The sequence below is a fragment of the Lissotriton helveticus genome, chromosome 9 (assembly GCF_964261635.1).
Source record: "Lissotriton helveticus chromosome 9, aLisHel1.1, whole genome shotgun sequence".
Lineage (NCBI taxonomy): Eukaryota > Metazoa > Chordata > Amphibia > Caudata > Salamandridae > Lissotriton > Lissotriton helveticus.
In genome coordinates this window covers 623,412,565-623,436,396 of record NC_136070.1, presented here as the reverse complement: position 1 = coordinate 623,436,396, position 23,832 = coordinate 623,412,565, and the positions used below count along the sequence as shown (strand labels likewise).

The 23,832-nt window shown below is 42.0% G+C and overlaps 1 protein-coding gene across 1 annotated transcript in view; it reads right to left on the bottom strand.

The window, feature by feature from the left end:
- Window positions 1-23,832, bottom strand: part of LOC144781700 (cytochrome P450 2G1-like) — a 322,006-nt gene that overhangs the window by 133,840 nt on the left and 164,334 nt on the right. Inside the window, exon 4 of the mRNA XM_078660675.1 lies at window positions 6,141-6,301. Coding sequence (XP_078516801.1) covers window positions 6,141-6,301 — 161 coding nt within the window. The remainder of the gene's footprint in view (window positions 1-6,140; window positions 6,302-23,832) is intronic.

Here is a 23,832-nt window from a genome sequence, read left to right as displayed (position 1 = left end):
GCTGGCTGAGACCAGGCAGTCAATACACTAATGTTCGGCAGGTTTTCAGGAGCCCTACAGGTGCATTTTTTAATAAATCCAATGCTGCCATCAGTGTGGGTTTATTAAGAGTAAATGCTTGGTACCAAAGATATGCGGGTACAGGGAAATCATGATGTAAGTGGGGAACTCGTAATCACGAATGTCTTGCCCATGTACTTGGTATGGCTTCCCTGGGCACTTGTGGTATCTAATGGTGAACTTAGATATCACAAGGACAGATCCATTTATGCAGATATATCCACACATAGATATAGTGAACCTTGCCTTAGGGTTGTAAGGCCTGCCGTAGAGGTAACTTACCTATACCACATGCAGTGCTGTGTAGGCATGGCACACATGGATGTTGGCCATGTCAACTCTTCACTTTTCTCTGCACCAAAGAACGCAGGCTACAAGGGAAGTGTGTACAAGCTTGGTGAGGGGACCCATAGGGTGACACAATTCATGCTGCAGCCCTAAGGGGCCCTCTTTATTCCCAAGCCCTGTGTACCACGGGTGCCATTTAAGGGGAACTTACATAAAGTCAAAAGTGGTGCCACTTGTGGAACAATGGTAAAGTTTAGGGAAAGAACACTGGTGATGGGGACCTGTTTAGTAAGCACCCACTGTACTTCCAGTCAAAGTTGCATTAGATACCAGGTAACAAGTGTCAGGGTAACCATGTCAAAAGGGGCACTTTCCTGAAACCAGTGTTGCCACATTCACACAATCGACAGTATATCAGTCTCAACTCACCAACCCAATGACAAACAGAGGCAGGGTTTTGCACATGTCCTCTGCCGACCCATTCAGACTAATAAAAAAAAGAACAATTGATGGATATAATGCAGAACAATGTCATACATTCACCCCAGTACAGAGATCTGGGCCATCCCAGTTTGAACCCAGCCATATGTAAATCAGTCTTGACCCTGGCGCCCAATGGGAACAGACCAGCCCTAACTTCCTTGCCAGGTCCTCCCTGGACTGGAAACAAGTATCCTAGCACTGTTTTCGCGGTTTCACCCCTACTCAGCCAGGATAGCTTGACTCCAGTGGCATGGAGTGCACAGGACCCACGTCTGGGGATACCAGTCCAACTTGGGGTGATATTTGGAAAAAGAACAATTGATGGACAGAATGCAGAACAATGTCATTCATTCACCCCAGTACAGAGAAGTGTGTGTGTCTTTTGCTTTCTGACCGTCAGCTGTGAGGAGAAGAGAATGCCAACTTTCTAGAGGTGCTAAGGCAACAAATGACGGCCGGAATGTTAAATGAATCAAACATTCACCCACTGTCAAGAGATCTGGGTTAAATCCATCATTCTGTTGCTCACTACATCACCCCAATATGGACCCGGCCATATGCAAATCAGTCTTGAAACTGCTCGTCATGGGAACAATCCAGCCCGAACTGCCAAGCCAGGTCTTCTCTGGAACGGAAACAAGAATCCTGGGACAGGTTTCGGGGTAACACCCCTCATCAGCCAGGCTTGCTTGAATCCAGTGGCACAGCAAGCAACAGACCCATGTCTGGGTATACCCATCCCACTTAGAGCAAAAAGTGCTGCAGCAACAGATGATGGATGGAATGCTGAAGGAATCAAACATTCGGCCCCAGTCAAGAGATCTGAGTTATAGCCATTGTTCTTTTTCTCACTATGCCACCGAAATTTGGAACTAGTCATATGCAAATAAACCTTGACCCAAGTTCAAGTTCAAGTTCAAAGATTTGTATAGCGCACTACTCACCCAGAGGGTCTCAAGACACTTGAGGGAGGGGGGTTGCTTTACTTATCGAATAACCAAGTTTTTAGTTGCTTTCTGAAGGAGAGGTGGTTCTGTGAAAGGCGGAGGTGGGTGGGGAGAGAATTCCAGGTTTTGGCCGCTAAGTAGGAGAAGGATCTTCCCCCCATGGTTGATTTATGGATGCGCGGAATTGCGGCGAGGGCTTGGTTGGACGATCGTAGTTGGCGGGAGGGGATGTAGAAGGACAGTCGCGTGTTGAGGCATTCGGGTCCTAGGTCGTAGAGGGCTTTGTGTGCGTGGGTGAGGAGACGGAACGTTATTCTCTTGTTGACGGGGAGCCAATGGAGATCTTTCAGGTGGCTGGAAATGTGAGCTTGCCGAGGAATGACCAATATGAGTCTGGCTGAGGCGTTTTGGATGCGTTGGAGCTTTTTCTGTAGTTTGGCTGTGGTTCCGGCGTAGAGGGTGTTTCCGTAGTCCAGTCTGCTGGTGACCAGTGCGTGGGTGACCGTCTTTCTTGTTTCGGTGGGGATCCAACGGAAGATTTTTGAGCATGCGAAGTATGTTGAAGCATGATGATGAGACGGCGTTTGCTTGTCTGGTCATCGAGAGGGAGGAGTCCAGGATGAAGCCCAGTTTACGTGCGTGAGGGGAATGACCCTAGGATGAGGACTTCCGTTTTGTCAGAATTTAGTTTTAAACGGCTGTTCTTCATCCACTTGGCTACTTCTTTCATTCCTTCGTTTAAGTTGGTTTTGGCGTTGTTTGGGTCATTGGTGAGGGAGAGGATCAGCTGGGTATCGTCTGCATATGAGATGATGTTGAAGTTGTGTTGGCGCGCGATGGATGCGAGGGGACTCATGTATACCTTGAAGAGGGTGGGACTGAGTGATGATCCTTGTGGTACGCCGCAGATGACTTCAGTGGCCTCTGATCTAAAAGGGGGTAGGCGGACTCTTTGGGTCTTCCAGTGAGGAACGAGATGATCCAGTCCAATGCTTTTCCTTGTATTCCGACGTTGCTGAGGCGTTGTATGAGGGTGCTATGACACACTGTGTCGAAGGCTGCGGAGAGGTCAAGTAGGATGAGGGCGGCTGTTTCTCCGTTGTCCAGTAGAGTTCGAATGTCGTCTGTTGCTGCGATGAGGGTGGTTTTGATGCTGTATTTGGCCCGGAAGCCGGACTGTGAGGGGTCGAGGGATTTGTTGGATTCAAGGAAGGCGGCGAGCTGACTATTGACGGCTTTCTCAATGACTTTGGCAGGGAATGGGAGGAGCGAGATGGGGCGGTAGTTCTTAAGTTCAGTGGGGTCTGCTGTGGGTTTCTTCAGAAGGGCGCTGAGTTCGGCATGTTTCCATCTTTCCGGGAAGGTAGCGGAGTTGAAGGAGCAGTTGATGACATCGCGGAGGTGGGGTGCGATGATGGAGTGTACGACAGAACTTCTTGGATTTCTTAAGGTCATCGTTGAACCAGGGGGCTTTTTTGCTACCTTGCTTGATTAGATGGTTTTTCAAGGGTGCTAGTTCGTCGGCGCTGTGGATGATCCATTGTGTGAGGTTGGTCGCTGCTTGGTTTGGGTTCGATGATTTGGCAGGAGGGTTTTGGTGAAGTGATGTAAAGAGCTGGTGGCTGGTGATTTTGTTCCAATTTCTTCGCGGAATAGGTTGTGGGGGGTTGTGGGTCGTGGTCTTTTTGTAGTTGAAGTGAACGCAGCTGTGGTCCGTCCAATGGAGAGCTGTGGTGTGATCGAAGGAGATGTGCTTGCTGGAGGTGAAGATAGGGTCGAGCGTGTGTCCGGCTAAGTGGGTGGGGGTGTCAACAAGTTGTTTGAGTCTGAGATTGGCCAGGTTGTCCAGAAGGGTGGTGGTGTTGCTGTCGTTTTTCTTTTCCAGGTGGAAGTTGAGGTCTCCCAGTAGAATGTAGTTCTCGGAGGTGATGGCATGTGGGCTGATGAAGTCCACATTTGTAGAGCGCACAATCACCCGTACGGGTCTCTAGGCGCTGGGGGCCGTCGGGAAGATTAAGCGAGCTATTGCCCAGAGTCACATGGTGCTGGGCTAACCTGCCGCCGGAGCCGGGGATCGAACCGTGGTCCCCAGATTCCAGCGTCAGTCGCCCTGGCCGCGGCGCCACACCTGATGTCTTCGCTGAATTGTGTGCGGGGTCCCGGTGGTCTGTAGATGAGGGTGCCTCTGAGTGCGGTCTTGGGGTCGGTGTGGATCTGGAAGTGAAGGTGTTCGGCGGTAGTGAGGTTATCGTCAGAACTGGTTGTGATGCGGATGGTGTTCTTATGGACGATGGCGATGCCTCCTCCTTTTTGGTTGGTGCGATCTTTTCGGATGATCTTGTAGGCGTTCGGGATGGCTATGGCGATGTCGGGTGCTGATGAGGCGTTCATCCAGGTTTCTGTAAGGAAGGCGACGTCCGGCGATGTGGTGTTGAGTAGGTTCCAGAGTTCAATGGAGTGTCTGTGGATCGAGCGGGTGTTGAGCAGGATGCACTTGAGGTGGTTAGTGTCGGAGTTCTGTTTGGAGTTTGTGGATTTGGTGGGGGTCTTGATGCAGTCGAACTTGCAGGAGTGGCAGGTTAAAGGTCCATGGGTGTGTCCTGGGGCAGCTTGGTAGCATTGTGGTGTGAGGCCGGGGTTAAGGGCTGAGAGGGTTGCGGCGTCGTATGTTATTCGGGTTGGATGGGTTTTGCGGGGGCCAGGGGGTCTGGCGCTGGGCGCGGTCCAGGCGCGGACGGGCGTAGACGGGCTAACCTTTGGCGCGCCTTCGGCACGCATGTGGCGCAGCCGCTGCGCGCGGAGGCATCTGTCATATGTGGATAGTGGAGGGGGAGGGGCGAGGGAGGAGCAGCTGGGAGGCGGGAGTGGGGTGGAGATCCGGGCAGGGAGGCACGACAACAACAACAAGATGGCAGCAAGCCAAAATCGAAACAGGATTGGGGCACAGTCACAATAAACGCGATACAAATGGCAGTGGCACCGGCACAATCAGACACAAATGGATTCTACAGGCAGCACAGCACAATTGAAAAGAATGTTAAAGCGCACTTTGGCAATCTAGCGCTACAATATAATTATGATTAGCAATTAATAAACAATCAGGCAATCTAGCTCTAGAATATAATTGTGATAATCAATCAGGCAATAGCAATTGTGGGAGCAAGGCGAGGTAGCAGACAGCAGTATGGCGGTATAGCGCTACAATACCAGGCGGCAGGTAGAGCAGGGAGCAGCGTGAGGAGCGGCCGCTTCTGATGGGATCAGGGGTCCACCCTGGACTGGAATCATGCATCATGGGACCGGTTTTGGGGTAACACCACTCATCAGCCAGGCTAGCTTGAATCCAGTGGCACTGCGAGTAAGGGACCAACGTCTGGACATACCCATTCCACTTAGGGCGAAAAAGTGCTGCAGCAATAATGGTGGACGGAATGCTGAGTGAAACAAACATTCACCGCAGTCAAGTAATCTGCGTTAAATTCATCATTCTTTTGCTCACTACACCATCCCAGTTTGGACCCAGCCAAATTTGCAGTTCAGTCTTGACCCTGCTCCTCATGGGAACCGTCCAGCCCGAACTGCCAATCCGGGTCCTTCGTGGACCAGAAACAAGCAACAATACTTTGGATTTGCATTTTATTTTTAATCTTTAACACCACAATGATTATAAATCCTTTCATCTTTAAACGCCATAATGAATATGAATATATTTCAGTCCAAATACTGACTTAAAGAGTATACCCCAAGCAAAGGTTTTAATACCTTTACCTTGAAGTCAATTTTTTTTCTAGGTGCAACATAGTGAAACTGCAACATTCCCCGTACAGTTCCACTGATTCTGCCATAGTCACCAAATGTCTCCATATAAAAATGCACCTGCAAGTTATCAGAAGAAGATTACTACTATACTTTAAAACTCATAAATGAATGATTTAAAGATATAATATGTACACATGAAAAGAAATATTTTGAAGCACTCATTTATTTCAGGAACATACAGCTGTTGAGATAGGAAACATTTCATTAACATATATTCAGCCTTCTGTACAGGAGAGTGAATGATTCTAAGGCTGCATTCTTCAGCGTCATGTCTCCTAGTGCAGACACAATCTGTGAAATTTGTGCAAATTCTAGTTCTTTATTAGAACTCTGTGATCTTCACTTGTAGAAGTTATGGAAGGCGACATAGTGATATGTAGCTTAATGCTGTATTAAGGCTTGCATCAAGAAATAGCTACGAATCTCTTGGATAGATATGAAAATGCACTATTTATGGTAGTGTACAGCTGTCAGATTTACAATTGGGTGTGAAATTGTAACCTAGAAAATAACAGTTAGTCAGTATGATTTCCTTAACCTTACCTCTCCCCAGGAGGAACTTGTAAAGCGGGTCAGCTCATTCAACATCTGGAGCAAAGAACGAAATTTCTTGTCTTCATAGTCAAACCGATTTCCAAAGACCAGTGAACATATTACATTGGCTACTGCTTTGCTGAAGAAAAAGGTGGGGTCAAATGCCCCCTCTACCATAAGATAAAACAATAGAGGTAGATTAAATTAGACAGTCATATGCTTTGTGTTTGCATTTTCTAATACCAACTACCCACAGTGTAGAAAAACCAATGACATATACTCTCCTATATTGCCCCTCTTCAAAACCCAAAATATGACCTTCCCGTGATATAAAATGTCAGCCTCATGTTCTCAATGCTCTCTTATGAAATTAACAGAGCTATTTAAAATGCATCATGATTCTGATAGTTTTGTATGTAACTTTAGTTGTTAGATCTGTAATGGAGATTGAATAATTACCCAACTGTATTTTCATTTAAAGCTTTAAGGTTCAAATTAGATTAGTGAAAGGATGCTGATACAAATATTTGTGTAGGTTAATAGGGGCCAGATCATTGTGAAATACACTAAAGGTATCAACTGTGTCTAAACATGTGGACCACAGTCCATTGCAATGACCATCCTTCTGGTATTGGACTTATCTGAGTCTTTGACACAACAATCACTGACCACTCACTTATCTTAAAGGGGTATTTAGACTTAGGGCATGATTTATAGTTTAATAGACAGGGTTCTCCATCATAAACATAAAAAAGTATACTGTCCCCAAAACCCTCTGTCTGCTCACTGTATTTTGAGTAAGGTGGGCTGTCAGTTTTTCATCAGTGGGGCACCCACTAACAATGCTTTCATGAAACTTACACCAATGGCCTGATGGAGTAGGGGCCTTGATTTAAGGCCATCAGACTCCCTGTCCAATGTGGAGAACATTCTATCTACTTGGTGGTCACAAAGACAAAAAGAAATTACCAGCCCAAATTCTGGGAGACTGTTTCCATATTGCCATCAGTTTTTTTTATTTTTCAAAACAAACTCCTACTTAGGAATTCTGTGTCTGAAATACAACAACGTTTAGTGAGTTGTCATCTACAAGATGGTCGCTTCACAGCAAACTTTCAATGCCTTGGAGAAATCAAGGGTACTTGAAAAGACTATGAAACAAGAGGATTCCAATGAAAGCCACAGGGGGTGGGATGATTGGGCAAAATATCATGGGATCTTAGACTAGAAGCTCTGGCACGTGGCCATGAAAAAAATGTATTTAGATGACCAGTCTTGTTATGTGTACTACTTGGATCAAAAAGTTTGCTGCATTATGTGGAGCCATGGAAGACTTTATTGAATGTTTTGTGTATTCATTGTGTTGTTATAACTTTGATACCTCTGGAGGTAACTGCTATACAGTAGCATATAATCCTTGCTATATTCCTATGCTCCTTAATGTTGCAAATAAAAAATAAATGTATTTTAAAAAAACAATCGTTCAGTGCCTTCACTGGAGCTGTCATGGTTGTGGCTCCTCTGAAGGCACAGAGATCACTGTGGGGCCAGCGGTGATCTCATAGTTTGTCAGGCAGTACTCGATCCGGTTTGGCGGAGAAGATAGCCTCTACCACCCTGACGGATGGTGAGTTTGCTGCAGCATTTAAATAATGCCCCACGTCTCTTGAGTGGGTTGAATCATTGTTTTCCAATTCTTCTGGTCTTTTGGATAGTCACTATAGGATAGATATTGATCTGTCCAAATGTGCTGTTCCAGTAGAATCAACACATTGTTTTTGCATAATTGGTACCTGCTCCCAATGACTCTTCTGATTAAACCACATCTATTTTACAAGTAATGCTTTTTCTACCCAGTTATTTAAATATTTAGATTCCAGAGAAAGTATTCTTAAATTAAGTATATGGTAATTTCTAGCACGCTTGATGTCCTAAGACTCATCTGAATGAACTATTACAATGAGGCATACCAAGGACAAATAATATACTAACAGCTGCAGCATAAGATAGCGTCTTGATCTAATGCTTCAAAAAAATCAACCATGTGAACCGCATAAGACGTTTGCTTGGGTACAGTGCAGTGCTAAAGTGTTTGGAAAATCAGAAGCAAGCATAAATGTGTTAACCAGTAATGTACCAAGAATAAATGAGGATTTTGTCTGATTTAAACAAAAAAGTGTCAAGAGTGGTAAATAGTTAACGAGAAGGAACAGGCTTATACACAGAGAATCCACAAAAGTACATTCCAAATTAAGTAGTTTAACACTTGGACCCCCCCCCCCAACCCCCCATTTTCAGTATTCTGGAGATTCTGGATAATTATCATGGCCGGGAAAGTAAATTGAACCCATTTGGGTAACACTCCTGACCCACTTCATTACTCTAAAAGCAGGCTGAAAATAAAAACCATGGGAACAGGGTTCAGGGCTTACTCAGGAGGTTGAAAGAAGTACCAAACTAGTGGATGTGGCAATATTTATTGCGCTCCCTGTTTGGTAGCAGGTGAGGCAATTCTTATAATGCCAAATCTAAAACATTGCCTTCAGTATTATTAGGATGTCATCTGATACCTTCTGCTCCTTGCTTTATTCATGTATCCCAAATAGTTCACTACAGCAAGAAGTTATTACTGTCTACCTGCAAGTAGAATTCACTTCATGCTAAACAGAAAATTAATGTTAGTTCCCTAAAATCGAATAATTTTCATCTACCATGCAATTAATAAACAGATATCAACAATAACATCCACAGCAAACATATCTACTGCAAACACAGCCATGTGTACAACTGCAGATGAATCTGTGGCTGAATAAGTGAGCTGCGCTGCAAGAAAATAAGTAGGCAACTGTGTAGAAAAGTACATGATTGTATTAGTCAATGAGTGAGGTCATTTGTATAACACTCATAACAGCATTTCTAACCTTCTTTATTATTGTATTTCTGGTATTCAAACAACTGAAAAAACAACATTAAATACATACTTATATTTTGGGAAGGGTTCTAAAGAATGGGAGACTACAGAAAAGATTAGCTATAATGTCATACACACCTGATCTATAAGCCCTGGGCAGCTATTGAAATAATCTGTCTGCAAACAAGCTGTAGTGTTGAAGCAGGAGAGGGAAGGAACATTGCTCTCTGAGCATTATGGAACGTGGGGAAATATAATTGAGGAACTGATATGCCAGGGCAAATGGCACATGTTGCTTCTTATGTGCTAAGGGCCACGCATAGGCATTAATGAATGGACCACTAGACCACTTCTATAATATAAGTACCTACCCAGCTTTGCAGTGGATGCATGTTAACAAGAAATACATTTTCTATGTGATTTTATGACATAATATTGTTGTAAAAAATATTGTAGTACACAAGTATCATGGCAAAATATTGCGGTACTAAATATCAAGTTTACATATAGGTAAGTATTTAAAAGTACAATAACATAAAAAAATCACTTGTATAATTTAAAAACGTCAATATAAAGATAATGCATACTTTAAAAAAATGTTTAAATATAAATCTAAATGAAGAAATAAATACATAATAAACAATATATTGTTACACAATAATCTTTACTAACATTAAAACAAATACTATTCTCCACAAAAATAAAAAACTCAAAATATATACCCTATAGGTTTATAAAAAAAGTATATAGCACTGAACTTGCATTGCTCACCGCTACCGAGGAAATTAGAATGGCAGTTGACAAAGGCGGATCAGCAGTCTTGATACTGCTTGATCAGTCAGCTGCCTTCGATACAGTAGATCACGACATCCTAATCTATCGACTCGGTGAGTCGGGAGTTGGTGGTACGGCCCTTGCATTGCTGAAATCTTTTTTACAGGGTAGAGAACAATTTGTTGAATCGGATTGTTTTAAATCAAAACCGTTTAGACTCCCATGTGGGGTCCCTCATTCAGGGCGCTTCGCTGAGCCCCACCCTTTTCAACATTTATGTGGCTCCCCTGGCTCGCTTGATAAAAAAGCACGGGTTTGAATTGGTATCATATGCTGATGATACACAGATTATCATCACAATTTCAAGCAATAAGCAAGACATAGCACTAAAATTCAAGGGCTGTATGAGAAACTCAAGTAAAACGGTGGTGCTGCTCTTTGGTAAAGATACCACTTTCTGGTCCGTAGACTGGTGGCTTCCAGAACTTGGAGCGGTTCCCACTCCTGTGGCTAAAGCCAAAAATCTTGGGATCATATTGGATTTCTCTCTCTCCTTTTCCTTGCATATAAAAAGGCTCACCTCATCCATTTTTTTCGTCTTGAAAATTTTAAGGAAAGTGCTCCCCTTTATCCTAGGAAACCTACAAAAAACAGTGATGTCAGCGTTAGTCCTCTCAAAACTCGACTATTGTTATGGGCTCCTGGTAGGAGTAAACAAATTCGTGCTGGTTAAGCTTCAGGTTCTTCAGGGCTCTGCTGCAAGACTGCTTTTTGGATTAGCCAAATTTACATCTGCAAAACAAGCTCTTAAAACATTACATTGGCTACCTATGGAAAAGCGTATAATGTTCAAGGCCATGTGTATTGCTTTCAAGTCACTGCAGGGCATTGGACCATGCTTTGTGAGGAAGCGTTTTTCATGGTACACCCCCTGTCGAACTTTGCGATCAACCTCATTGAAGTAAGTAGAGGAACCCACTTTCCGTCTTCAAAGATGGGTGGTCAAAGCTTTTTTAGTATTTCCACTAGGTGGTGGAACAAGCTACCGTTCAATTTTGAGAAATGCCCCCGATTTGCTATCCTTTAGGAAAAACCTAAAGACGTGGCTCTTCTGCTTGTAACCTGGAGTTGGTCTGAGCTGTTGCTCAGTTAATCGGTCACCTGATGTAGTTTCCTCAAGCACCTTGAGGCCTTCGGGTATATGTTGTGCTATATAAATATTTTTAAAAAAATAGTATAATTTCTAATTATTTAAAAATACATTTAAAAAACATGTGATACAATTATTATTAATACCACAAGTTACTAACCCAACACAAAAATATATAAAGCACAGCAAAATTAATAAATACTAAGACTAAGAAAACTAAATCAACTCAGAAATATAGATATATCTAAAAAAAGGAGACATGATTTTAAAGGTAAAACCAAAGTAATACAAATTCACCAAAACATGTTAACCAAATATTACATGTTGAAAAATATAAATGCAGAAAAAGTTTTGATTCCGATGCACTCGTTTTAATTGAAAATAGAACTGTTCTTGATTTTGGGTAGCGCTGACACTTGTCACACGATGCCTGGTCGTGCCTTAGTAAATAGTAACCAATGTGTGGAGGTTAAATCACCTTTCACATAAATGTGCGCTCAGGTTAACATGAAACTGGGATCTTTCTTCGCAAATTTTTTCAAATTACTTCCAATAATATAGAGTCAAAAATATGTCATGAAATCATTTCAATTTTTATTCGCTGATCATTTTCTTGCCTTATTTTATCTCATACGGGTATGTCAACTTGTTTTTCTAACAATCCATTCATGAACATTATTCTTCCGCCCAATGCATTTCGGGTCGATGGATAAGACCCTTCATCAGGGGCCTAAAAATGAATCAATACAGGACCTTAGCAAACAATACAGGTCAGAATATATACAATACGATTATCGAGGGTGACGTATTTAAAACAAACAAACATGATTAAGATAAATGTGAATGGTAACGGACTGGACGCGCATTTGAGAGAAGTGAAAGAAGATTATACTTGCTATGTTAACTCTGAAGTGAAAGGGATGTGTGCTAATAATACTCTATAATGTTGACGATGAACGGAAATGTGTCGTTGGAAAATGAATGGACAGTGTGCTGGTGGGATTACGGGGAGTGCACCATGATGTAAACAAGTGACGATAATCAGGCATAGTGCTAAAGTATCGTTATAAATAAACTAGGAAACAGCGTGCAAAGTGAAAATACAAGAAGAAACTTACTGAAAATCAGCGTGATAGTTCACCCAGGATGTTAATGATTACCAAATGTTCGCGGGTGTGGAGTAGGTTCAAAAGATGGATGTTACGATCACGTGATATGAGTATTCAGACTTCAATGAAAGTCGAAAACAGACTATGCGGAAGATATAAGGTGGTAAAGCGTATAATGTTCAAGGCCATGTGTATTGCTTTCAAGTCACTGCAGGGCATTGGACCATGCTTTGTGAGGAAGCGTTTTTCATGGTACACCCCCTGTCGAACTTTGCGATCAACCTCATTGAAGTAAGTAGAGGAACCCACTTTCCGTCTTCAAAGATGGGTGGTCAAAGCTTTTTTAGTATTTCCACTAGGTGGAAACCGCAGGTTTTTTCCTCTCCTTCCAAAAGAAGCAAAAGACACTGTCATTCGTGCCTTAATTTTGTCTAGGTTAGACTATGCGAATGGGCTGTTCTGTGGATTGCCGGCATATCTGATCCACCGCCTTCAGGTTATTCAGAATGCCGCTGCCAGACTCCTGTTTAATGTCCCCAGGCGTTCCAGTGCTCGCCCGCTTCTCCACGCTCTTCATTGGCTTCCAGTTGCACATAGGATCCTGTTCAAAATTCTTGTGCTTGCCTACCGAGCTATCCATCTAACTGGCCCGGTCTATCTGAGAAAAAGGTTTTGCCTATATGTCCCTAGCCGCTCGCTGCGATCGGCCAACCTGTGCCAAATGTCCATTCCTAAATTTAAATACTGTAGACTTGGCGGACAATCAATCTCAGTCAGAGCGGCTAAATCTTGGAATACCCTACCCCTCCATCTGAAAACTGCATCTACTCTCAGTGCGTTTAAGAAGGGTCTAAAAACCCACCTCTTTAACACCATAGTTTAACTCTTCCCCATTGAGTGTTTGCAGTTATCTGCCTTCTGTCATTTCTGCTGTGCCTTCATCGCGCCAGGATACTATTTTTTTAGTAATTGAGCGCGCTATAAAAGCATTTAATAATAATAATAATAATAATAATAAACGTGCGTGATGGGAAGGTGTGATTGCTTAATGAAAACGGAAAATGGATATGTAAGGGAAAAGTGTGTGATATCAGTTAAATAATGAATTACGATTCGATTCATAAACTTTTATTCGGTTACAAATCACGTAACCATAAAAAGTACATAAATATAGTATTACGATACACATATAAAAAATCAATGGATGTTACATTAAAAACAGTAAACATAAAAACCATATTTATAAACAATTCATATACATGGTGCAAAATACTTCAAAGATTACAACGAAATTTAAGACATGACTTTAAGAAGCAAGCTATGCATTTAGCGGTATATTGAGAATCCAGAAACTGCAAGGCTAAGTAAGCAGGCCGACAAGTTCTTAGTCTCATTTTCCGTAGCAAAGGAATGATCCAGCGCCTGCGAGGTATATCATAGTATCTGCAAAACAGAATTACATGGATTGTTGATTGTGTTGATATACCATCGCAAGGGCATTTCATGAGGGTATGCGACCAGTCCTTTGCTGTTGGAAAAGTGACTAGGCGAAAAAATGAATCAAAACGAAACCTAGTCAGAACATACTTTTCATGGTTTGTTAAATAGTAAGACAAATAAGGCTGAATTCCAAAAACAGTCTGGACAGACAGAATCTGTACATTTGAAGTTTTCCTAATTTCCTGTGTAAGACACAAATCTCTCAGGTGGCTTAAACACAGTCTTTTTTAGCTCTTTCCTGTTGATATCAGCCAATGAGCAAGGGTCTGAGAAATAGGATGTACGATTCAAGTCATTAAGGAAGTTAGAGACGTAGGAAAGCCAGGGGATTTTGTTCCAGTTTGCCAAAGACAGGCAGTCAGTTATCAGAGAACGGGTAAGATGGCATTGCTCTTTAGACCAAATACGGTGCCATAACAGGATCGGCTGGCATTTGATGTTATCTGTCAGGTAGTCTATACCCAGCTCGACATGGCATCCGTACGATGGGGCACTTTGTGGTAAAGCCAAAAGATATTTTAAGAACCCGTTCTGAACCGTTTGGAGAATAGCAGTAGCAGTGTACCCCCATACCCCTGCACCATAGGTTGCTACGCTGTGACATTTGGCATGGTAAATTTTTAGCTGCTCTCCTGGGGCTGGTTTGCCCAGTTTCCTAGAAAAGGAAACTAGGGCGGAGGTTGCTCTTTGGAAGAGTAGCTTTTTACTTAACATGGCTTGTTTCCACGAAAGTTTGTCGTCAACTAAAATTCCTAAATAGGGATATTCTCTGGTGCATTCCAACCTGTCTTGATCTATAAAAACTGACTTAGGTTTTTTCGCCTTGGGGCCGAGATGCATGACAAAAGTTTTATTTTTGTTGACTTTTAAGCCTAAGGATAGCATGAAGTGGCAGTACTTATTTAGCTGTTTTTGTAGCTGGTTTAATGTTCTGGCTAGAATCACCGAGTCATCCGCGTATAACAGAGTGGGAATGGGGCGGTGGTTAATAGTTGGGAGGTCCTGGCAGCCCTCAAGCATGGCAGCTTCCAAGCCATTAGTGTATAAATTGAAGAGGAAGGGAGCCAGGACACAACCTTGTCTTACTCCTTTAACAACAGGGAATGATGATGTTAGTTCTCCGCCGATGCCATATCTGACGCACGCAGTAGCATCAGAATAGAGCTCGCGGAGGAATTAAATAAGAGGGGGATCCGCCCCCAAATTACCTAGTATAGACCACAACCTGGTGTGAATAACACAATCAAATGCTGAACTAAGGTCAACATAAACTAGGTAAAGGTTGCCTTTTTTGGCCCCCACGTATTTACCAACTAGAAGGGCCAAATTCAACGCTTGTTCTACGGTGCCAAGGCCCTCCTGGAAACCGTACTGGAGATCAGTCAAGATGTTGTTAGAGGATGCCCAATCCTGGAGGCGTTCCAGGACCAGCCAACCAGCGACTTTCCCCAAGGAGTCCAGAAGGGAGATAGGCCTGTAGCAAGCGGGGTTGTTACGATCGCCCTTCTTAAATATAGGGAGCAGAATGGAGGTGGAACATGAGTCTATTAAGCCAGTTTTTGTAACTGCTGACATGACCTGTGTGATAAGGGGTGTCCAGAGTTCTAGATTATGTGCAAAGATATCCAGCGGGACCCCGTCCGGGAGCTTTACCAGTTTTTGAGGTTGACAACGCCATAATGACCTCGTTGTGGTAAAAAAGGAGGTCAACAGGGAATATGGTTTCCATGGAAGGGTTACCTGATGAGCAAACCTCAGCACTGGTAACCTCTGGGGGACTACTAAAAATCTTTGAGAAATGGACCACCCACTCATTTGCTGTCACTGCCACGTCAAGGTGCTGAGGAGATGCGGCTTCTGACAGGAAAGGAGATTTTACTGTGCGCCAGAACAGTGAGCTGTCTTTATGTAGGCAGCTCTCGTGTAGTTGGGCACACACATTCTTTTTGATTTCTTTTCTGCGTTTATTAAGCGCTTGATTGTAGTTCTTTCTGAGTTTAGAAATTTCAGCGCGATCTCTAGGTTGTTTGTGAACCGCTTTTTTTAGATTAGTTAAAGCTACGCGGCAGGTAGAGTCAAACCAGCCTTTAAAGTCTAGGTTTCTGGATTTTTGTTTACGGAACAACTCGTCTCGTATAATTTTTATAATTTCCGAAAAGCTGCTTAGTATCAGCTGTGGAGAAGAGTCTGTGGATAAACAATTGTTCATCCATGGTAAAGCTCTGCTTACCACTTTTCTAGTTATTGCTTCTGGGTCAGTTTTGGACCACTTTACAGAGAAGCCATTTACTCTATCCATAGACAGGGATTGTTGATTCAATAAACTGTCCCTAGATGTATGAGGAAGGGGATTTTTGAGTATTATATCAATACTAATAGGAAAATGATCGCTAGTAATATCAGAGCCTATATAATAACAATTTTAAGTTGACCCTTAATTATCTGTGAACATAGAATATAATCGATGACACTTGAAAGACCCCTACCATGAAAAGTTGGAGTAAAGTCAACAGGTGGGTCTACAAGGTCATTCGCATATTCCAGTTTCAAGGAAAACAAGCAGTCATTTAGGCAGTTTCCTAACTTCGTGTGGGAAAAATGGGTCATAGGGCAACCATTATCATCCTGTAGGCCACATGTGCCGTTCTTATAGTTGTTACATAATTGTGCGTTACAATCGCCCCCCCAAATCACATACGGGATTAAAGTAATGAACCTATTCCTCTGTATCATTACGTACGATGTAATCTCGGTCAAAGTATTAACACAGTCGTTAGGATGGAGGTTGTTATAAAAATTAACCAGAAAAAACAACATACATTGATTAAGTAAGACCTTTAAAATCTGAAAATGTTCACCCGACAATAGGACAGTTATGTCCATTTCAGATAGTTTATTAGAAATATATACTGCAAGGCCACCTTTTGGTCTGCCCAAGGATTTCCGAAAAGCTGCTTAGTATCAGCTGTGGAGAAGAGTCTGTGGATAAACAATTGTTCATCCATGGTAAAGCTCTGCTTACCACTTTTCTAGTTATTGCTTCTGGGTCAGTTTTGGACCACTTTACAGAGAAGCCATTTACTCTATCCATAGACAGGGATTGTTGATTCAATAAACTGTCCCTAGATGTATGAGGAAGGGGATTTTTGAGTATTATATCAATACTAATAGGAAAATGATCGCTAGTAATATCAGAGCCTATATAATAAAAATTTTAAGTTGACCCTTAATTATCTGTGAACATAGAATATAATCGAAGACACTTGAAAGACCCCTACCATGAAAAGTTGGAGTAAAGTCAACAGGTGGGTCTACAAGGTCATTCGCATATTCCAGTTTCAAGGAAAACAAGCAGTCATTTAGGCAGTTTCCTAACTTCGTGTGGGAAAAATGGGTCATAGGGCAACCATTATCATCCTGTAGGCCACATGTGCCGTTCTTATAGTTGTTACATAATTGTGCGTTACAATCGCCCCCCCCAAATCACATACGGGATTAAAGTAGTGAACCTATTCCTCTGTATCATTACGTACGATGTAATCTCGGTCAAAGTATTAACACAGTCGTTAGGATGGAGGTTGTTATAAAAATTAACCAGAAAAAACAACATACATTGATTAAGTAAGATCTTTAAAATCTGAAAATGTTCACCCGACAATAGGACAGTTATGTCCATTTCAGATAGTTTATTAGAAATATATACTGCAAGGCCACCTTTTGGTCTGCCCAAGGATTTTGTGCTAGCTGGGATGTGATAAGTTTTATAGCCTACAATATGTATGGCTTCAACAGCCTAGGTTTCCTGAAAGCATGCTATTTGGTGCAGCGTTAACTATGTCCGACCAAGATTTAAGTTTTGTCTTGGAACGCAGACCAGCAACGTTCCAAAACAATACTGATAAGGTCGGTGTTGGGTTTATCGGAGCAATTATTTCAGGAAAAGCGTTACAGGGTCTTGTACCGGGCGGGGGAAGCAGATCAGGCCACGAGGCTACAGAGAGGTTAGTAGCTAAATCATTGTGCGTAGATGGAATTGCACTAGGTAAACCTACTTCTGCTGCACTTGCGTAAAGAGTCTTCCCTACATTACCGAGTAACTCATTAAATTCATTTAGGTTAGCGTGGGACTGTTGGAAATCAGCAGTCGTTTGAAGGGTAAGTATGGATACATCCTTCATCAACGCCAAGGCTTTACTTGGGCGGGAGGTTCTTACAGAATTAATAGGTGGGGATGGGGTTTGGAGTCTTATGGATAGGGGGCCCTTATGTGACTGATCACTAGCCAATAGTGGTCAATCAACCAATTCTAGGCAGTCGTATCTATTGGCGACTGGTGGTCCTCTCCAATTTATAGAGGGGGCTGAATCTCTAGCATCGTATCCTGACCAATTAACCCAGTCTCTTCGCCTATCCCGGCTTCCAATGTGGGTCCAGTTCTAGGATAAGCTGTCATTATAGCGTGGTTTTGGAGGGTAAAAATAAGCGAGTCTTTTTGTGTCGACCCCGTCCTTATTGACTTGCATACCCCAGGAGCAAATTTGCTCAGCTGTAAAAGGATCGTCAAAGTTAACTATGACGCAGTCACCAGAGAGTCTTTTCGGCTCATTGCCTATCCACGTGACCCTACGAACCGCAGAAACTCTGATTGTAGAATATGGTGGTAGAAGTCTATTTGTGGATAACCAATGCAGCACCTTATTTTTTAAAGACCATTCTGGTTCCCCCGCGTTGGGACTCAGCTCGGGAACCCCAGTCATAATTACCACGAAGGGACTTGATTCTGGTGGCAAATGTACTGGGTACCCACCCTTCCCCTTCGTCTGTTATTAGAAGTTTTGCCTCCTAGAGGCTTAGTTTGGTTGTGTTTCAAAATGGTGGGGGTGACTGGAGTGAATGAAGTACAAAATCAACTAATCGAAAAGTTTCTCCTAAAGATTATAAATAATGAATGATAAACAAACTACATGGTCATGTGATCAGAATGAAAAGACTACAATAGAAATGGAAAAACATGAAGGAATATGTACAGAGTTCACATCAAATAATCAGATGATGTAACCAATAAATCATAGTGATCAAATTTTAGTGACATATATATATGGTTAAAGTAAAGTCAATAAAACAAAGTATACATTTTCAATCATTAGCAAATAGGCATCTAATACGTATATGGTGATCAATTAAATGGTACAGGGAGCAGAGTAGTCCTTAATTCATGCTATCTATAGAAAGCAGGAGTATTCGATACGGTCATTCATTCCAATAGGTTGTAAAGTATTCAGTTTTTTTATCCAGAAAAATTCTGCTTTTAGTCTCTGTTTTGTGGGGTCCATGTCATTGCGTTGCAATCTATCGACTCGGTGAGTCGGGAGTTGGTGGTACGGCCCTTGCATTGCTGAAATCTTTTTTACAGGGTAGAGAACAATTTGTTGAATCGGATTGTTTTAAATCAAAACCGTTTAGACTCCCATGTGGGGTCCCTTAGTGTGGGCGCTTCGCTGAGCCCCACCCTTTTCAACATTTATGTGGCTCCCCTGGCTCGCTTGATAAAAAAGCACTTGTTTGAATTGGTATCATATGCTGATGATACACAGATTATCATCACAATTTCAAGCAATAAGCAAGACATAGCACTAAAATTCAAGGGCTGTATGAGAAACTCAAGTAAAACGGTGGTGCTGCTCTTTGGTAAAGATACCACTTTCTGGTCCGTAGACTGGTGGCTTCCAGAACTTGGAGCGGTTCCCACTCCTGTGGCTAAAGCCAAAAATCTTGGGATCATATTGGATTTCTCTCTCTCCTTTTCCTTGCATATAAAAAGGCTCACCTCATCCATTTTTTTCGTCTTGAAAATTTTAAGGAAAGTGCTCCCCTTTATCCTAGGAAACCTACAAAAAACAGTGATGTCAGCGTTAGTCCTCTCAAAACTCGACTATTGTTATGGGCTCCTGGTAGGAGTAAACAAATTCGTGCTGGTTAAGCTTCAGGTTCTTCAGGGCTCTGCTGCAAGACTGCTTTTTGGATTAGCCAAATTTACATCTGCAAAACAAGCTCTTAAAACATTACATTGGCTACCTATGGAAAAGCGTATAATGTTCAAGGCCATGTGTATTGCTTTCAAGTCACTGCAGGGCATTGGACCATGCTTTGTGAGGAAGCGTTTTTCATGGTACACCCCCTGTCGAACTTTGCGATCAACCTCATTGAAGTAAGTAGAGGAACCCACTTTCCGTCTTCAAAGATGGGTGGTCAAAGCTTTTTTAGTATTTCCACTAGGTGGTGGAACAAGCTACCGTTCAATTTGAGAAATGCCCCCGATTTGCTATCCTTTAGGAAAAACCTAAAGACGTGGCTCTTCTGCTTGTAACCTGGAGTTGGTCTGAGCTGTTGCTCAGTTAATCGGTCACCTGATGTAGTTTCCTCAAGCACCTTGAGGCCTTCGGGTATATGTTGTGCTATATAAATATTTTTTTTAAAAATAGTATAATTTCTAATTATTTAAAAATACATTTAAAAAACATGTGATACAATTATTATTAATACCACAAGTTACTAACCCAACACAAAAATATATAAAGCACAGCAAAATTAATAAATACTAAGACTAAGAAAACTAAATCAACTCAGAAATATAGATATATCTAAAAAAAAAGGAGACATGATTTTAAAGGTAAAACCAAAGTAATACAAAATTCACCAAAACATGTTAACCAAATATTACATGTTGAAAAATATAAATGCAGAAAAAGTTTTGATCCCGATGCACTCGTTTTAATTGAAAATAGAACTGTTCTTGATTTTGGGTAGCGCTGACACTTGTCACACGATGCCTGGTCGTGCCTTAGTAAATAGAAACCAATGTGTGGAGGTTAAATCACCTTTCACATAAATGTGCGCTCAGGTTAACATGAAACTGGGATGTTTCTTCGCAAATTTTTCCAAATTACTTCCAATAATATAGAGTCAAAAATATGTCATGAAATCATTTCAATTTTTATTCGCTGATCATTTTCTTGCCTTATTTTATCTCATACGGGTATGTCAACTTGTTTTTCTAACAATCCATTCATGAACATTATTCTTCCGCCCAATGCATTTCGGGTCGATGGATAAGACCCTTCCTCAGGGGCCTAAAAATGAATCAATACAGGACCTTAGCAAACAATACAGGTCAGAATATATACAATACGATTATCGAGGGTGACGTATTTAAAACAAACAAACATGATTAAGAAAAATGTGAACGGTAACGGACTGGACGCGCATTTGAGAGAAGTGAAAGAAGATTATACTTGCTATGTTAACTCTGAAGTGAAAGGGATGTATGCTAATAATACTCTATAATGTTGACGATGAACGGAAATGTGTCATTGGAAAATGAATGGACAGTGTGCTGGTGGGATTACGGGGAGTGCACCATGATGTAAACAAGTGACGATAATCAGGCATAGTCCTAAAGTATCGTTATAAATAAACTAGGAAACAGCGTGCAAAGTGAAAATACAAGAAGAAACTTACTGAAAATCAGCGTGATAGTTCACCCAGGATGTTAATGATTACCAAATGTTCGCGGGTGTGGAGTAGGTTCAAAAGATGGATGTTACGATCACGTGATATGAGTATTCAGACTTCAATGAAAGTCGAAAACAGACTATGCGGAAGATATAAGGTGGTAAAAGTGCGTGATGGGAAGGTGTGATTGCTTAATGAAAACGGAAAATGGATATGTAAGGGAAAAGTGTGTGATATCAGTTAAATAATGAATTACGATTCGATTCATAAACTTTTATTCAGTTACAAATCACGTAACCATAAAAAGTACATAAATATAGTATTACGATACACATATAAAAAATCAATGGATGTTACATTAAAAACAGTAAACATAAAAACCATATTTAGAAAACAATTCATATACATGGTGCAAAATACTTCAAAGATTACAACGAAATTTAAGACATGACTTTAAGAAGCAAGCTATGCATTTAGCGGTATATTGAGAATCCAGAAACTGCAAGGCTAAGTAAGCAGGCCGACAAGTTCTTAGTCCCATTTTCCGTAGCAAAGGAATGATCCAGCGCCTGCGAGGTATATCATAGTATCTGCAAAACATAATTACATGGATTGTTGATTGTGTTGATATACCATCGCAAGGGCATTTCATGAGGGTATGCGACCAGTCCTTTGCTGTTGGAAAAGTGACTAGGCGAAAAAAGGAATCAAAACGAAACCTAGTCAGAACATACTTTTCATGGTTTGTTAAATAATAAGACAAATAAGGCTGAATTCCAAAAACAGTCTGGACAGACAGAATCTGTACATTTGAAGTTTTCCTAATTTCTTGTGTAAGACGCAAATCTCTCAGGTGGCTTAAACACAGTTTTTTTAGCTCTTTCCTGTTGATATCAGCCAATGAGCAAGGGTCTGAGAAATAGGATGTACGATTCAAGTCATTAAGGAAGTTAGAGACGTAGGAAAGCCAGGGGTTTTTGTTCCAGTTTGCCAAAGACAGGCAGTCAGTTATCAGAGAACGGGTAAGATGGCATTGCTCTTTAGACCAAATACGGTGCCATAACAGGATCGGCTGGCATTTGATGTTATCTGTCAGGTAGTCTATACCCAGCTCGACATGGCATCCGTACGATGGGGCACTTTGTGGTAAAGCCAAAAGATATTTTAAGAACCCGTTCTGAACCGTTTGGAGAATAGCAGTAGCAGTGTACCCTCATACCCCTGCACCATAGGTTGCTACGCTGTGACATTTGGCATGGTAAATTTTTAGCTGCTCTCCTGGGGCTGGTTTGCCCAGTTTCCTAGAAAAGGAAACTAGGGCGGAGGTTGCTCTTTGGAAGAGTAGCTTTTTACTTAACATGGCTTGTTTCCACGAAAGTTTGTCGTCAACTAAAATTCCTAAATAGGGATATTCTCTGGTGCATTCCAACCTGTCTTGATCTATAAAAACTGACTTAGGTTTTTTCACCTTGGGGCCGAGATGCATGACAAAAGTTTTATTTTTGTTCACTTTTAAGCCTACAAAGCTTGAAGTGGCAGTACTTATTTAGCTGTTTTTGTAGCTGGTTTAATGTTCTGGCTAGAATCACCGAGTCATCCGCGTATAACAGAGCGGGAATGGGGCGGTGGTTAATAGTTGGGAGGTCCTGGCAGCCCTCAAGCATGGCAGCTTCCAAGCCATTAGTGTATAAATTGAAGAGGAAGGTAGCCAGGACACAACCTTGTCTTACTCCTTTAACAACAGGGAATGATGATGTTAGTTCTCCGCCGATGCCATATCTGACGCACGCAGTAGCGTCAGAATAGAGCTCGCGGAGGAATTGAATAAGAGGGGGATCCGCCCCCAAATTACCTAGTATAGACCACAACCTGGTGTGAATAACACAATCAAATGCTGAACTAAGGTCAACATAAACTAGGTAAAGGTTGCCTTTTTTGGCCCCCACGTATTTACCAACTAGAAGGGCCAAATTCAACGCTTGTTCTACGGTGCCAAGGCCCTCCTGGAAACCGTACTGGAGATCATTCAAGATGTTGTTAGAGGATGCCCAATCCTGGAGGCGTTCCAGGACCAGCCGACCAGCGACTTTCCCCAAGGAGTCCAGAAGGGAGATAGGCCTGTAGCTAGCGGGGTTGTTACGATCGCCCTTCTTAAATATAGGGAGCAGAATGGAGGTGGAACATGAGTCTATTAAGCCAGTTTTTGTAACTGCTGACATGACCTGTGTGATAAGGGGTGTCCAGAGTTCTAGATTATGTGCAAAGATATCCAGCGGGACCCCGTCCGGGAACTTTACCAGTTTTTGAGGTTGACAACGCCATAATGACCTCGTTGTGGTCAAAAGGGAGGTCAACAGGGAATATGGTTTCCATGGAAGGGTTACCTGATGAGCAAACCTCAGCACTGGTAACCTCTGGGGGACTACTAAAAATCTTTGAGAAATGGACCACCCACTCATTTGCTGTCACTGCCACGTCAAGGTGCTGAGGAGATGCGGCTTCTGACAGGAAAGGAGATTTTACTGTGCGCCAGAACAGTGAGCTGTCTTTATGTAGGCAGCTCTCGTGTAGTTGGGCACACAAATTCTTTTTTATTTCTTTTCTGCGTTTATTAAGCGCTTGATTGTAGTTCTTTCTGAGTTTAGAAATTTCAGCGCGATCTCTAGGTTGTTTGTGAACTGCTTTTTTTAGATTAGTTAAAGCTACGCGGCAGGTAGAGTCAAACCAGCCTTTAAAGCCTAGGTT